General features: G+C 37.9%; 1 protein-coding gene across 2 annotated transcripts; it reads left to right on the top strand.

Annotated features, from left to right (window-relative positions):
- The first annotated feature begins 2,525 nt into the window (after positions 1-2,525).
- LOC107915309 (plasma membrane ATPase 4) lies at positions 2,526-7,457 on the top strand. Of its 2 annotated transcripts, none has more exons than XM_041103073.1 (14): positions 2,526-3,058; positions 3,193-3,312; positions 3,408-3,506; positions 3,594-3,731; positions 3,829-4,143; positions 4,464-4,703; positions 4,790-4,909; positions 4,988-5,110; positions 5,218-5,322; positions 5,409-5,718; positions 5,795-6,309; positions 6,409-6,582; positions 6,692-6,874; positions 6,967-7,457. In XM_041103073.1, exons 1-14 carry the CDS (start codon positions 3,005-3,007, stop codon positions 7,243-7,245), a joined length of 2,775 nt encoding a protein of 924 aa, XP_040959007.1. In that variant the 5' UTR covers positions 2,526-3,004; the 3' UTR covers positions 7,246-7,457. The 2 variants fall into 2 exon arrangements, with proteins under 2 accessions (XP_040959007.1, XP_040959006.1); XM_041103072.1 differs by having other exon boundaries at positions 2,528-3,058; positions 4,377-4,703.
- The last annotated feature ends 6,258 nt before the right edge of the window (positions 7,458-13,715 follow it).

Raw genomic sequence — 13,715 nt, 5'->3', positions numbered from 1 at the left:
TTGCTTGGAGAGATTGAAGGCTCATCTACAAAGCATGATAATTATGGAACGTAATCTTCGAAGATATGCAATCTTAGATATTACTTGTAACCTTAGAAGATAAGATTTTGTAATATTAGAGATTTGATTTGTTGATAGCTTTTAATTTTAGCCGTTGATGGACTTTAATCTGTAGCATTGAATTGAAGGCCCATCTACAAAGCGTGACAATTATGGAACGTAATCTTTGAAGATATGCAATCTTAGATTTTACTTGTAATCTTAAAATATATGATTTTGTAATATTAGAGGTTTGATTTGTAGATAGCTTTTAATATTAGTTGTTGATATACTTTAATCTGTAGCGTTGAATTTGGGGAGGCCTAACTATAAATAGAAGTCTCTTCCCCTCATTTGTAAATCACTTCAGTTTTCAGTAATAGAATTCTTGAGAGCATTCACTCAAACATTCTCTCTTGTGCTTTTGCTTTTCTGTGGATTTGTTCTTATATTTCAAGTTTATTCATCTTTGTCATCTTTGAGTTGCTTCCATTTTGTGTTGGTGCCTTAGAGGAATTCTGCTTGAATATTTAATTGTTGGGAGTTAGGTTGACTTAGATGTTTTTGAAGTGAAAAATTCACCTAATGCTGCATGAATTGTGAGGCTAAAGTTCTAACCCCGTGACACTAGAGGTTGGCTGAGAATTGAAGGATGTTGGTGAAGTAAGGCTAAAAACTGACGGCAGTAAGGTCGTTGGGAATAACTGGGATAATGGTGGAAATGGTTAGAAAATTTATGGGAGTTGAGCAGACTGAGAGAACAACCATAGATTCTAATAAAGGGGATTGGAAGTCTGAAAGGATGCTAGTGGTTGAGTTGTGGTAGTAGGGTTTTGGATTGAAGGGGAGTTAAAAGTAACGGGATAAATGGTGTTAACTGGAGTTGAGGAGTCTAATGGGTTGGTAGAGTTGGTTGGGTTTGCTGGGTTAAGGGGAGCATCAATATGTGAAAAGGAAGCTATGGTGACTTTTCATGCTCACAGCACCTATTGTTGATGAGGGTACCAATAAGGAAAAAGTCAGGAAGGAGGATATCATGGTGCTAAAGAAGGTCGATTCACCCTAGTAGGGCAGAGAGCCGATGGAGGTATGTAAGTAAGGAGGTTGAGGATAATAAGGTGGATATGAGTACTTAAGGGTCGATCCTTTCTCCATTGTGCTGAAAGGCATATATAGTGGAGGTCCTCAGGTAGGTAGTGCTGAGGTGGTGAACTTGTTACCAAAAAGTCATCATTGTGGAATGCATAGAGGGTTGCATGTGATGGGGCTCATTTTATCATTCATTTTGAATTGTAGGCCTAAAGGGCATGTTCACATTAAGAAAAGTGTTCACACTAGAAAAACAGGTGCTTTGAGGAGTGAGTGGCCTATTCATAAAGATAGATGGATAAGGCCTTTCTAAGGGAGAGGGTAGTTCATTCACAGGGGTGAACGACTTATCCTCAAGAGTGGGTGATTAGGACCCTTCCAAGGAGATCGAGAGGTTGGATGGTAGTAGGACTTACAAGACACTAGTCATCTGATGACCACTCGGACAATAGAGAGCGGAGGGTTGCTTGTGGGCATTTTCAGCAGGCTTGCTAGATGCACATGTCCCAAGCCAAAGAGGGTATAACAACTTGCATTGGAATATGATTGTCATGTCTTGACCTATATATAGCAATGATTAAAACTTCTATCAGATATTCGTTTAACATAAGTTCAAACAGTGTAACCACCATCCTCACCTCTAATATTGTATATAAAAAAAAGAATGCTATTGTCATGATTCATGCTAATGAATCTTTAATGGAGTGAGAATTAGACTAGATTAACATATAGATATTGGATTTATCATATTGGTCAAGTGAAAAAATGTTGGAGATTTATTAAGAGACAACAAGTATAAATATAGTGCAACCACATGCACAATCACAAGTACACTATAATTATAAATATATATTCGAGTTTTTACAAAATAAAATAAAATGAATATGATGCATAAATGGACAAAAAACCAAAATAAATTGAACAAAACCTACTGATCAAACGAATATGATAATATTTTTTTGAACAGTTTTATTATAGATTTTGATTATATGTGTTTTTTATGAAACAATGCCTATAACTACCCATAACCACTCCTAACCCATAAATAAGAGGATAATACACTTCATTCCACTTGAACCCATGTCCTTCTTCATTGGTAAGAATGCCCATGCCAATTGAGTTATAACTTAATCAGGATGGTAATATGTTTTTTAATAAACATATTCAAGTATATAATTATTTTTAATTTAAGAATTAAAAAAGAAAAAAATATATCATTAATTTATAGCCACTACATATGCAATTAAGTGTGTCAAACATATTTCATGCTTAAATGATTCCATCTAAATCATCTCATGGGGCTACACCTACACTGAAGCATCCTCCATTCTATATTAAACCCAATGCTTAAATGGTTGCATGGAATCATATCATGGGGCTAATAATAAAAAAGAGACCCAATTAATCGTGAGCTTTATGGGTTAAGAAAAACGTGAGTTGAAGAGAAAGTGATAGCCGAATGACCTGGGCTGCGTCGACCAAGAAACTCCCGCTCCTTCGCTCGTTTACACTCTCTCTATTCCCAACACCTTCACCACTTTTCCAATATATAGATCCCCACAACTTTCATTTTCTCTCTGTTATATGTATATTTTTTTCTTGTACTATACCAACCCCAACTAATTAATCTTTACAAATTACTCATTAACAAAAACCAAAAAAAAAAAAACAAAATAGAAAACTAGTAATTAAGTTGTTCTTCTTGATTTCATTTTCTTTGAAAAAAGAGTTAAAAAAGAAGTAGCTGAAAGTTTAACGTGTACTTTTTTTGCTTTGCATGCAAAGATAAAAGAAAGAAAGAAAGAAAGAGACTGCATTTTCTTTTTTCTTTTTTAAATTTATTTTTCTAGGAAAGTAATTTGAAGAAGAGAGAAAGATGGCGGAAACCAGCGTCGGCTTGGAAGATATCAAGAATGAGACCATCGACCTTGTAAGTGTTTTCTTTTGTTTCTGGTAAATTTTCTTACGGAATTTAATTCAAATATATAGTTTTTTTATCAATATTCATTTCTTGTTTATAATTTCATTCCAAGTTTAGAGTTTGATTTCCAACTTTCAATGCAGGAGCGAATTCCTGTCCATGAAGTGTTTCAAAAGTTGAAATGCACCAGAGATGGCTTATCAAGTGAGGAAGGCCAAAAAAGGCTGCATATCTTTGGTCCTAACAAGCTTGAAGAGAAACAGGCAAACACCCTAATTTAACCCTCTTTATTTTCTCTTCTTTCCATTTTGTTTATGAAAAAAAAAACTGAAAATCTTTAAAAAACTACATTAAACAGGACAGCAAGGTTTTGAAGTTCTTGGGATTTATGTGGAATCCTCTGTCATGGGTGATGGAGATTGCAGCTATTATGGCCATTGCTTTGGCTAATGGAGGAGTATGCTTATCGCTCTTTCTTTCTTTCTCTTGTACTTGAACTAATTCACTTCGATATGAAATCTCTAATTCCATGGACAAAATTCAGGGCAAGCCCCCAGACTGGCAAGACTTCATTGGTATTGTGGCATTGCTCTTGATCAATTCAACTATTAGCTTCATTGAAGAAAACAATGCAGGCAATGCTGCTGCAGCACTTATGGCCGGTCTTGCCCCCAAAACAAAGGTGCTTAGGAACATCAATAACTTCAATTTAAGTAGAACTTACTTGTTTGAATGTTTCTAATGTCTCTAACCATTTTTGCATGTTTGAATGATTGAAGGTCCTAAGAGATGGAAAGTGGAGCGAAAAAGAAGCTGCGATACTGGTACCAGGAGACATCATCAGCATTAAATTGGGAGATATTGTCCCGGCAGATGCACGTCTCCTTGAAGGTGATCCACTCAAGATTGATCAGTCCGCCCTTACTGGTGAGTCTTTGCCTGTAAACAAGAATGCAGGGGATGAGGTATTCTCTGGTTCTACCGTCAAGCAAGGGGAGTTAGAGGCTGTTGTTATTGCCACCGGCGTGCACACTTTCTTCGGAAAAGCTGCTCACCTTGTTGATAGCACCAACAACGTAGGGCACTTCCAGCAGGTAATCTCAGGAGCTGTTTTCCAGCAAATAACCTCTTTTATGGTGAAGATGAAAACTATAAGGATCTTCATTTTTCTTCGTGCGTTGCATGTCTGAATATGAATATTGGGATATGATCCTAAAAGGAACTTCCAAATATATGAAAAAGCTTGAACATACATGTGTCTGATAAAATCAAGTCTGAGCAACATATCTTATGCTTGATGTGCACTAAATGGTGATTGTTTCATTAGGTGTTGACAGCAATTGGAAACTTCTGTATATGCTCAATTGGGGTAGGGATGCTTATTGAGATAGTGGTGATGTATCCAATCCAACAGCGCAGGTACAGAGACGGAATCGATAATCTGCTGGTGCTTCTCATTGGAGGAATTCCAATTGCCATGCCAACAGTTTTATCTGTGACAATGGCCATTGGATCTCACCGGCTTTCACAACAAGGAGCTATCACTAAGAGAATGACAGCTATTGAAGAAATGGCAGGAATGGATGTACTCTGCAGTGATAAGACTGGGACACTTACTCTCAACAAGCTTACTGTAGACAAGTCCTTAGTCGAGGTTGGTCCTTGAATTGGAAGTTAACATCAATTATGGATTGATGATGTATTCATCCCTTCACAGAGAACCATGTTGTGAGATTTCAGGTTTTCACAAACGATGTTGACAAGGACATGGTTATTCTACTAGCGGCAAGGGCTTCCAGGGTTGAGAATCAAGATGCTATTGATGCCTGTATTGTTGGAATGCTAGGTGATCCAAAAGAGGTCAGCTAAGATTGACAAAAACAACCCCCTTTCATTATGTTTTTGCTCATCAGTCTTCAATGTTCAATTGATTTGCAGGCCAGAGCAGGCATTACCGAGGTCCATTTCTTTCCGTTTAACCCAGTAGACAAGCGTACAGCCATGACGTATATCGAGGCTGACGGTAGTTGGCATCGAGTCAGCAAAGGTGCTCCAGAGCAGGTAAATGGATAGACTTACATTGTACCAATGCTTTTCATATCATCTCCGGGATTTAAATTACAGTTGCGGTTGTAACTTCGTGTTGTTATTACTTGACATAAAATCAGATTATTGATCTATGCAATCTCCGAGATGATGTGAAGAGGAGAACTCATGATATCATTGCTAACTTTGCAGATCGAGGGCTTCGCTCTCTTGCTGTGGCTAGACAAGTAATATTCTGTGTTCTTTCTCCCAAACTTAATTTCAATAATGGAAAGAAAAAGGTCATTATGAAATGGACATTTTGATATTGTAGACTGTGAAAGAAAAAAACAAGGATGCCCAAGGAGAAGCATGGGAATTTGTGAGTATACTGCCACTGTTCGATCCTCCAAGGCATGATAGTGCGGAGACAATTCGTCGGGCCCTAAATCTCGGTGTCAATGTCAAGATGATCACTGGTGATCAACTAGCCATTGGCAAAGAAACTGGTCGCAGGCTTGGTATGGGAACCAACATGTATCCATCATCTGCTCTCCTTGGCCAAAATAAGGGTGACACAATCGATACGATCGGTGTTGATGAGCTTATTGAGAAGGCTGATGGCTTTGCAGGCGTTTTCCCTGGTATGTTCATTTTTATTTTTCTGAAATGCAATATTAGTTTTATGGTCTTTGAAAACTCACTATTTTCCTCATTCAGAGCACAAATATGAGATTGTTAAGAGGCTACAGCAAAGGAATCATATTTGTGGCATGACTGGAGATGGTGTGAATGATGCACCAGCGCTTAAGAAGGCAGACATTGGAATTGCAGTGGATGATGCAACTGATGCAGCTCGTGGTGCATCAGATATAGTGCTAACAGAACCAGGACTTAGTGTCATTGTGAGTGCTGTTCTAACAAGCAGAGCCATATTTCAGAGAATGAAAAACTATACCATCTATGCCGTCTCCATTACTATCCGAATCGTGTTAGGGTTTATGCTCCTTGCTCTTATTTGGAAGTTCGATTTTTCGCCTTTCATGGTTTTGATCATTGCCATACTGAACGATGGAACCATTATGACCATTTCCAAGGACAGGGTTAAGCCATCTCCTATGCCTGACTCATGGAAGCTCAAGGAGATATTTGCCATGGGCATTGTCCTCGGTACCTACCTTGCTTGCATGACTGTTGTTTTCTTCTGGGCTGCTAACGATTCCAACTTCTTTCAGGTAAGAAAAACATCAAACACTCTTTATAAAACCATAACAAGAAGAACCAAACATCCACTGGAAACATCTAAAGGTTGATAATAATAATAATAAGTGCAGGACAAGTTTGGGGTAAGATCCATTAGGCACAATCAAGATGAACTTACAGCTGCTATCTACCTCCAAGTGAGCATAGTGAGTCAGGCACTCATTTTTGTCACTCGTTCTCGAAGTTGGTCGTTCATCGAACGTCCTGGTCTCCTCCTCGTGGTTGCCTTCATTTTGGCCCAACTCGTGAGTTATATATATGAATATATAAAATTCCACTTCAATTTGTTAGAATATATATATAATTGTAGCTAGAATTGGTATAAACTTTTGGTTTTTGGATTCACCATTTTAGATAGCTACACTCCTTGCTGTTTATGCAAACTGGGGCTTTGCCAGAATCAAAGGCATTGGCTGGGGTTGGGCTGGCGTTATCTGGCTCTACAGTCTAGTCTTCTACGTCCCACTTGACGTACTCAAGTTCTTGATTCGCTATTCTTTGAGTGGAAAGGCTTGGCATAATTTACTTCAAAACAAGGTATCTAATCGACTCTAATCAAATCACTCCTTTCAAAACAAGTTTTTTTCCTCGTACAAATAAGTATTGATGTTTGATATCAATCTATATAGACTGCCTTCACAACAAAGAAGGATTATGGAAAAGGAGAGAGGGAGGCACAATGGGCAATGGCACAGCGCACCCTTCATGGCTTGACACCACCTGAAATGACACAGCTCTACAACGAGGAGACCAACTATAGAGAACTGTCAGAGATTGCTGAACAAGCGAGGAAGCGTGCCGAAGTAGCAAGGTTGAGGGAACTTCATACACTCAAAGGGCACGTTGAATCTGTAGTTAAACTCAAAGGACTGGACATTGACACCATCCAACAGCACTACACTGTTTGAGGGAAAGAGTGGAACTGGGTGTTGTTGTAATGTGCCATGAAAAGCTTGGAAGGAATGAAGGAGGAAGAAATTTTTAGGGTTTCCGAAATCAGCATCTATCCTATTATGAATTTTTGTAGTAGGTTAAGGAAGGCATGGTATTGGAATAATGTTTTGAATAATCCAACATAAGAGATTGTCGTATAGCTATCTCAGACAATCCTTGGCTGGAATATGGCAATGATTTTTATTACATCATCAGTTTTTTTTCTCTCTTCAAACTCCATCTTCTCTAACTGCACTAAAGTTTATGGTTTCGTCTAAATCACGGACCAACCTAGAGAGAGGATCGCTTAAAATATTCTTTCACTATATTTCATTAAGTCAACCAAGATTAATAAGCTTGCATGTTCAAGAGTCGCCGAGGGTGTTCATTATAATCATCATGGATCTTTCATTTCATTTTTGTTTGTAGTCAGGGATGAATATCAAAATTATACATCATTTTTAATGTAATGTGTAATTTGATACATGAATTTTAATTTGGTACATGTATTTATACATGTGAAACTTTGATTGTAGTTCAAATATATACATGAAATTTTAATTTCGATTCAATCAAGTATATTTAAAGAAATAAATATATCAATTTATTTTTATATGGGATAAATATAAATATTTTTGTATGCAATATATAAACATAAAACAATGCAATACCAACAATTGTGTTAATAATTTGTGAAAATTAGATTAAATAGAAAATTTGTGTATAAAATTACACAAAAGCAATGTTCATGTATAATTTTGATATTTATCCCTTTGACCCTTTATATTATAATATTACAATACTTTAGCATTATACTGGTACTACAAATGAAAATATGTTGTTTTAGGAAGAATTTGTAGGGTTTGAAAATTAAATTAGACATTTTAGTTGCAAAACTATTGTCAGAAGGTATAATTCCAAATGTAACTCTTGATGTTTGTATTATTTATCAATTTGACCCTTATTTTCTTAAAATTAAATTTGACCTTCAACCTTTTATCAATAGTTAAATTTGATCATTAGCTTTTCAAAAACAATCGAATAGGAATTGCTATTCTTTTTAAAGTATTGACTAATACATTAAAAGTTTTAAATAAGATAGTACGCATGGCAATCATGTGTACTCATGCTTTTTTATTTTCAACTTTTATGAACTTTATATATATATTTAAATTTATGAATATTTTATAAATTTTAAATTATTTGTTGACGTGGCATATAAAATAAATAATGACATCTCAACATAAAATACATGTATATTGCTAGACGAGTTGCCATGTCAATATCATTAAAAAATTAATGTTTTAGTTAACATTTAAAAAAGAACAAATTGATTCTTTTTGAAAGGTTAATGATCAAATTTAGCTAAAAAAGAATTAAGGTTAAATTGACAAAACATGTAAAAATTGAGGACTAAATTTGTCATAATGCCAAATAAAATAAAACACTATTTGTCTTATAGCCACGTCAACAAATAATTTAAAAAATATAAAATTATAATAAAATTTTAAAAAAAATTGCATGAAGTACAAATGGATTACCATGTTTAAATTTAACGTTTTAGTTGGTATTTTTTATTAAAAAACAAATTGATTCTTTTTGAAAGGTTGGCGATCAAATTCAAAATTTTTTAAGGTTTGAAAGCAAAATTTAACTTAAAGAATAAGACGCAAAAATAAGGATGAAATTGATAAAAATGTAAAAATTAAGAGTTAAAATTATGATTATACCTGAAGAGATGGAATAACATCCGCATAATAAATTCAAAAAAGAAAAATAAAAAAAGAAATTCATGTGGGGTAGTGAGACCAAATGCAAATGCAAAACATGTAGTAACTGTACCACCACTTATCCAAACCAGAGGTAGCAATCTAGAAGGAGCAGAGGCCTTCGTTCCACGTCAGCACCATGATCTGCCACACCACCATAGACCCTCCTATCAGATTTCTCATGAGCCAGCCTATGAAAACATCCACATCCACTTTAATTATAGTATCCATTTCATCTTCCTTCCCTACTCCTCCGCCAACATGGCCCCATTAGCTCCTTCCCTCGCTAAATCTGAAATGCTAGGTAACCCTCTGAATTTCAGTGTTTGGGCCAAGTCATCAGCTCCCACACCCTCAAGCTCCGACACATTCAAGACCGTGGCTCTTTTCTCCAAGAAGAAGGCTGTGTGAAATTATAAGAAGAAAACTCTGAAGAGAAACATCTTATTCAAAGACTTGCTTAATACATGCAGGTTGCACGTATTTATACATGCATGAGAGCTGAAGCTGACAGACGTTACAGCAACCTTTCTAACTACTATCATCTTTAACTGCTAACAGACTAACTGCTAACAGACTTACAACGGTACAACGGTTTTGACTATATTACAACTGCTTTGACTATATTAACTCTAACATTCCCTTAACATTTCTTTGGACTTTTGATCACTAATTTCACTTACTGACAGCACTTGAAGAGCACGTCGAAAAGAGACAAACAGTTTAGGAGGTATTGGTTTAGTGAGACCATCAGCAATCTGTTGAGCAGATGGAACAAAATTCACTTGCAACATTCCAGCATGAACTTTTTCTCGAACAAAATGATGATCTATTTCCACATGCTTCATCCTAGCATGATGTGTGGGATTTTCAGTAATTGAAACTGCAGAAGAATTATCACACCATACAATTGGCAGCTTAGTCAAAGAAATCCGGACTTCATCCAGTAGTTGTTTGATCCATAGTAACTCAGATACGCAATTGGCAAGGCTACGGTATTCTGCTTCAGCAGATGACCTGGATACCACAGGCTGTTTCTTTGAGCACCAGGTAATTGGATTTGATCCTAAGTACACCACATACCCCGACGTAGACCGTCGATCTTCAATTGAGGAGGCCCAGTCAGCATCTGAATAACACACCAGTTCCAACGATCCTGCTTCAAAATACAAACCATGATCCATAGTGCCAGCCAAGTACCGTAAGACCCGTTTTACAGCTTTCCAATGAGTGACAATAGGAGAGCTCATGTACTGACTCAGTTTGTTCACACAAAATGATAAATCTGGTCTAGTAATGCAGACATATTGAAGCATGCCCACTGTACTACTATACAAATGCACATCTGTAAAGGGAGAGCTTCCATCTGAAACCGCCAACTTAGGAGTGACGACCATGGGCGTTGGTGTAGAGGCTGCACCAAGCATGCCAGTCTTGAGTAGCAGTTCAGTAATGTACTTCTTCTGACTGAGTAACATTCCTTGGGACGTATGTTGAACATCAATTCCCAAAAAATAACTAAGATTTCCCATATCCTTAAGGGCAAACTTATCATGCAAACGACGAACCATTGCATCTATATCTTGACTACTGCTACCAGTGATCACGATGTCATCTACATACACCATTAGTAGCATGTAATTCTCAGTAGACACCCGAATGAACAAAGATGAATCTGCTTTTGATGCATGGAAGCCAAGCTCAGTGACAAGGTACTGTTTGAGCGTTTGAAACCATGCTCGAGGAGCTTGACGCAAGCCATAAAGTGCCTTATTTAACTTACACACAAGTGACTGACCAGAGGCATTCAGAACTTCAAAACCAGGTGGTTGCTCCATATATATTTCCTCAGTAAGCTCGCCATTGAGAAAAGCATTGTTGATATCAACTTGACGCACAACCCACCCCTGCATAACTGCTAATGCAAGAATGGTCCGAATGGTAGAAGCTCGAACAACAGGACTAAAGGTATCATGAAAATCAAACCCTGCATGTTGAGAAAAACCTTTTGCAACTAATCTTGCTTTGTACCTGTCAATAGAACCATCAGCCTTCTTTTTAATTTTAAACAACCACTTACACCCGATTGCCCGTCTATTCTCAGGAAGGGAGCAGAGAGTCTATGTATTATTACGACTCAAGGCTTGTAACTCACTGTGTACTGCCGTTTGCCAGCATTCAAACTTCATTGCAGCATGTATGTCAGAAGGAACATCACTTGAAGAAGTAGACACCTCGCTCAGATAAGCTTTTGGTTTGAAAATGCCAACTTTACTCCTTGTGATCATGGAATGAGTATTTGTTGGGACAGAATGAGTGGTTTGTATTGGAATAGGTGGTGAGGCTGAAGGTGATATGGATGGAGTGGACGGTAATTGGACTAACGTGGAAGAAGAAGGTTGTGTTGGTATATGTGATAAAGCCGTAGGTAATATGGGTGAGGTGGATGGTGAGTGAGCTAATGTTGAATAAGTGGGCTGTGAAATAGGCATTGTAGTTGTTGGAGTAGATGAGACAGGTGTTGAAGAAATATTAGTAGAAATGATATTAGGTGAGGTGTTATGATGAGCTACAGGACTAGGCTTTATGACAAACAGTTTTGAATTTATTTGTGAAGTGTTAGATATGGACGGCTTGACTATTGAGGTATGAGTTTTATAGGGAAAAATAGCTTCATTAAATGTGACATGACGGCTAATGTAAATTTTTCCTGTAGGGTCTCTACATTTGTAACCTTTGTGCAAGGGAGAATAGCCAAGAAAAACACAGGGAGTGGATCGAAATTGTAATTTTGTTTTGTTGAAAGGTCTCAGATTAGGAAGGCATAGACAACCAAACGTTCGAAGGAAAGAATAATTTGGCTTTGTTTTAAAAAGTTTTTCATATGGGGATATATCACCTAAGGGTTGAGAGGGTAATCTATTAATCAAGAATATTGCACTGCAAAATGCTTCATTCCAGAATAACAAGGGCATAGTGGCATGAGCTAGCATAGACAGACCGATTTCAACTACCTGGCGATGTTTCCGTTCGACAAGCCCATTTTGAGCTGATGTGTATGGACATGTGAGCCTCTGTAGAATCCCATGTTGACTCAAATAGTTCTTCAAAGCCTGAAACTCCCCTCCCCCATCAGTTTGTAGAACTTTGAGCTTAGTACCAAGCATCCTCTCAGCTTGAAGGTGAAACTGTGGAAATACAGTAGCAATATCAGACTTATTCTTCAAAAAATAGAGCCATGTGTAGCGTGAATAAGCATCAGTGAATGCAACATAGTAGCGAAAACCGTTGGATACAACAGGAGCGGGTCCCCAGACATCAGCTACTACTAATTGCAAAGGTGAGGAATACTCAGTGCATGACTTTGAAAACGGAAGCTTACGTTCTTTACCCAAGTGACAGGCAACACAGTCAACAAATTTATTACTGTCTATAAACTGTATATTACACTGAAGAAGAGCTTTTGTAAGTGTTGCTTTACATGGATGGCCTAATCTAGCATGCCAAACACTAATAGGAAGCTTTGTGCTTGTTGTAAGACATTGAGCAGCATGAGACAGAGTTGTAGGTGCAGGAGACTTGTTGAGTTGAAGCTTATATAACCCATGATGCACCAACCCTCGAAGAAGCACTTCTCTGGTCCTTAAATCACGCACCTGGCACTGAGTAGGCAAGAACTCAAACATTACCTGATTATCTTTAGCAAACTTTGACACAGATAATAGATTTTTAGTAATTCCAGGAACAAGCAGTAAAGATCGCATGTACAATGGTCGAGATCTCGTGATTAATGAGGACTGCCCAGTAGATAAAACAGGTAATGCAGAACCATTACCAACAAAAACCTTACCTGGTCCGTTATATGACCCACCATCACCAACCAAAGTAGCTGAATTGGTGAGGTGGTGTGTTGCACCAGAGTCTGGATACCATGCATTGTCAGCTACTGTTTCAGGAGTTGCAACATAAGCTTGAGGTGGTGTGACACCAGCAGATGGCATACTGACTTGTTGGGGCATACTAACCTGTTGTGGAGAGCTACCAACGAACGGGTTAGGCCAGACAGATGAAGGAGGAGGAAAACACCAACCTGGAGAACCCCACGGAGGACTTTGCTGAGGATAAGAAAACCAAGGTGTAGACGGACTCCAAGGTGCGGATGAACTAGAACCAGTCATGCACATATTTGCTTGTGGAGGGGGTCTATAGTTGCTACTCTTGTATGATGAGTCAAAACGATGGTAGCAGCGGTCAACAAGATGACCAGCCTTCCCACAAAGCTGACATTGAATTCTTGAGCTAGACGAACGCCCTCGCCCACGTTCTCGAACTGAAGATGATGGCTGATAAGCCGGTAGTGAACCAGGATCATCAGAAGACTCATTCAACACCAAGTTTGCCGAGCTGGATACTTCAGTACTTACGACCTGCTGACGAGCCTCAGTATCAAGAAGCATAGATGTTACTCCTTGTACCGTGTAGGGGATCTGACTCGCCGTAATAATTGTGATAATTGATTCATAATCTGGAGGTAGGCCATTAAGGATTGCAGTAATGTGTTCATGCTCTCCAATGATTTCTCCACAACTAGCAAGATTGTCACAACAACCCTTAACCTTCATCAAGAACTCCTTCATGCCAAGGTCACCTTTGCGTTGAGAGTGTAACGCTCGACG

Source organism: Gossypium hirsutum, chromosome D10 (genome assembly GCF_007990345.1).
Source record: "Gossypium hirsutum isolate 1008001.06 chromosome D10, Gossypium_hirsutum_v2.1, whole genome shotgun sequence".
Taxonomy (NCBI): domain Eukaryota; kingdom Viridiplantae; phylum Streptophyta; class Magnoliopsida; order Malvales; family Malvaceae; genus Gossypium; species Gossypium hirsutum.
Note: the sequence above shows the minus strand (reverse complement) of the source record. Positions and strands in the feature narration are given on the sequence as shown.

Bases quoted from the DNA above. Each gene is read 5' to 3' on its own strand.
- LOC107915309 (XM_041103072.1), top strand. From the start codon at position 3,005: ATGGCGGAAACCAGCGTCGGCTTGGAAGATATCAAGAATGAGACCATC. The intron at 3,059-3,192 runs GTAAGTGTTTTC...CTTTCAATGCAG, and splicing joins AGAATGAGACCATCGACCTT to GAGCGAATTCCTGTCCATGA. The intron at 5,719-5,794 runs GTATGTTCATTT...TTCCTCATTCAG, and splicing joins CTTTGCAGGCGTTTTCCCTG to AGCACAAATATGAGATTGTT.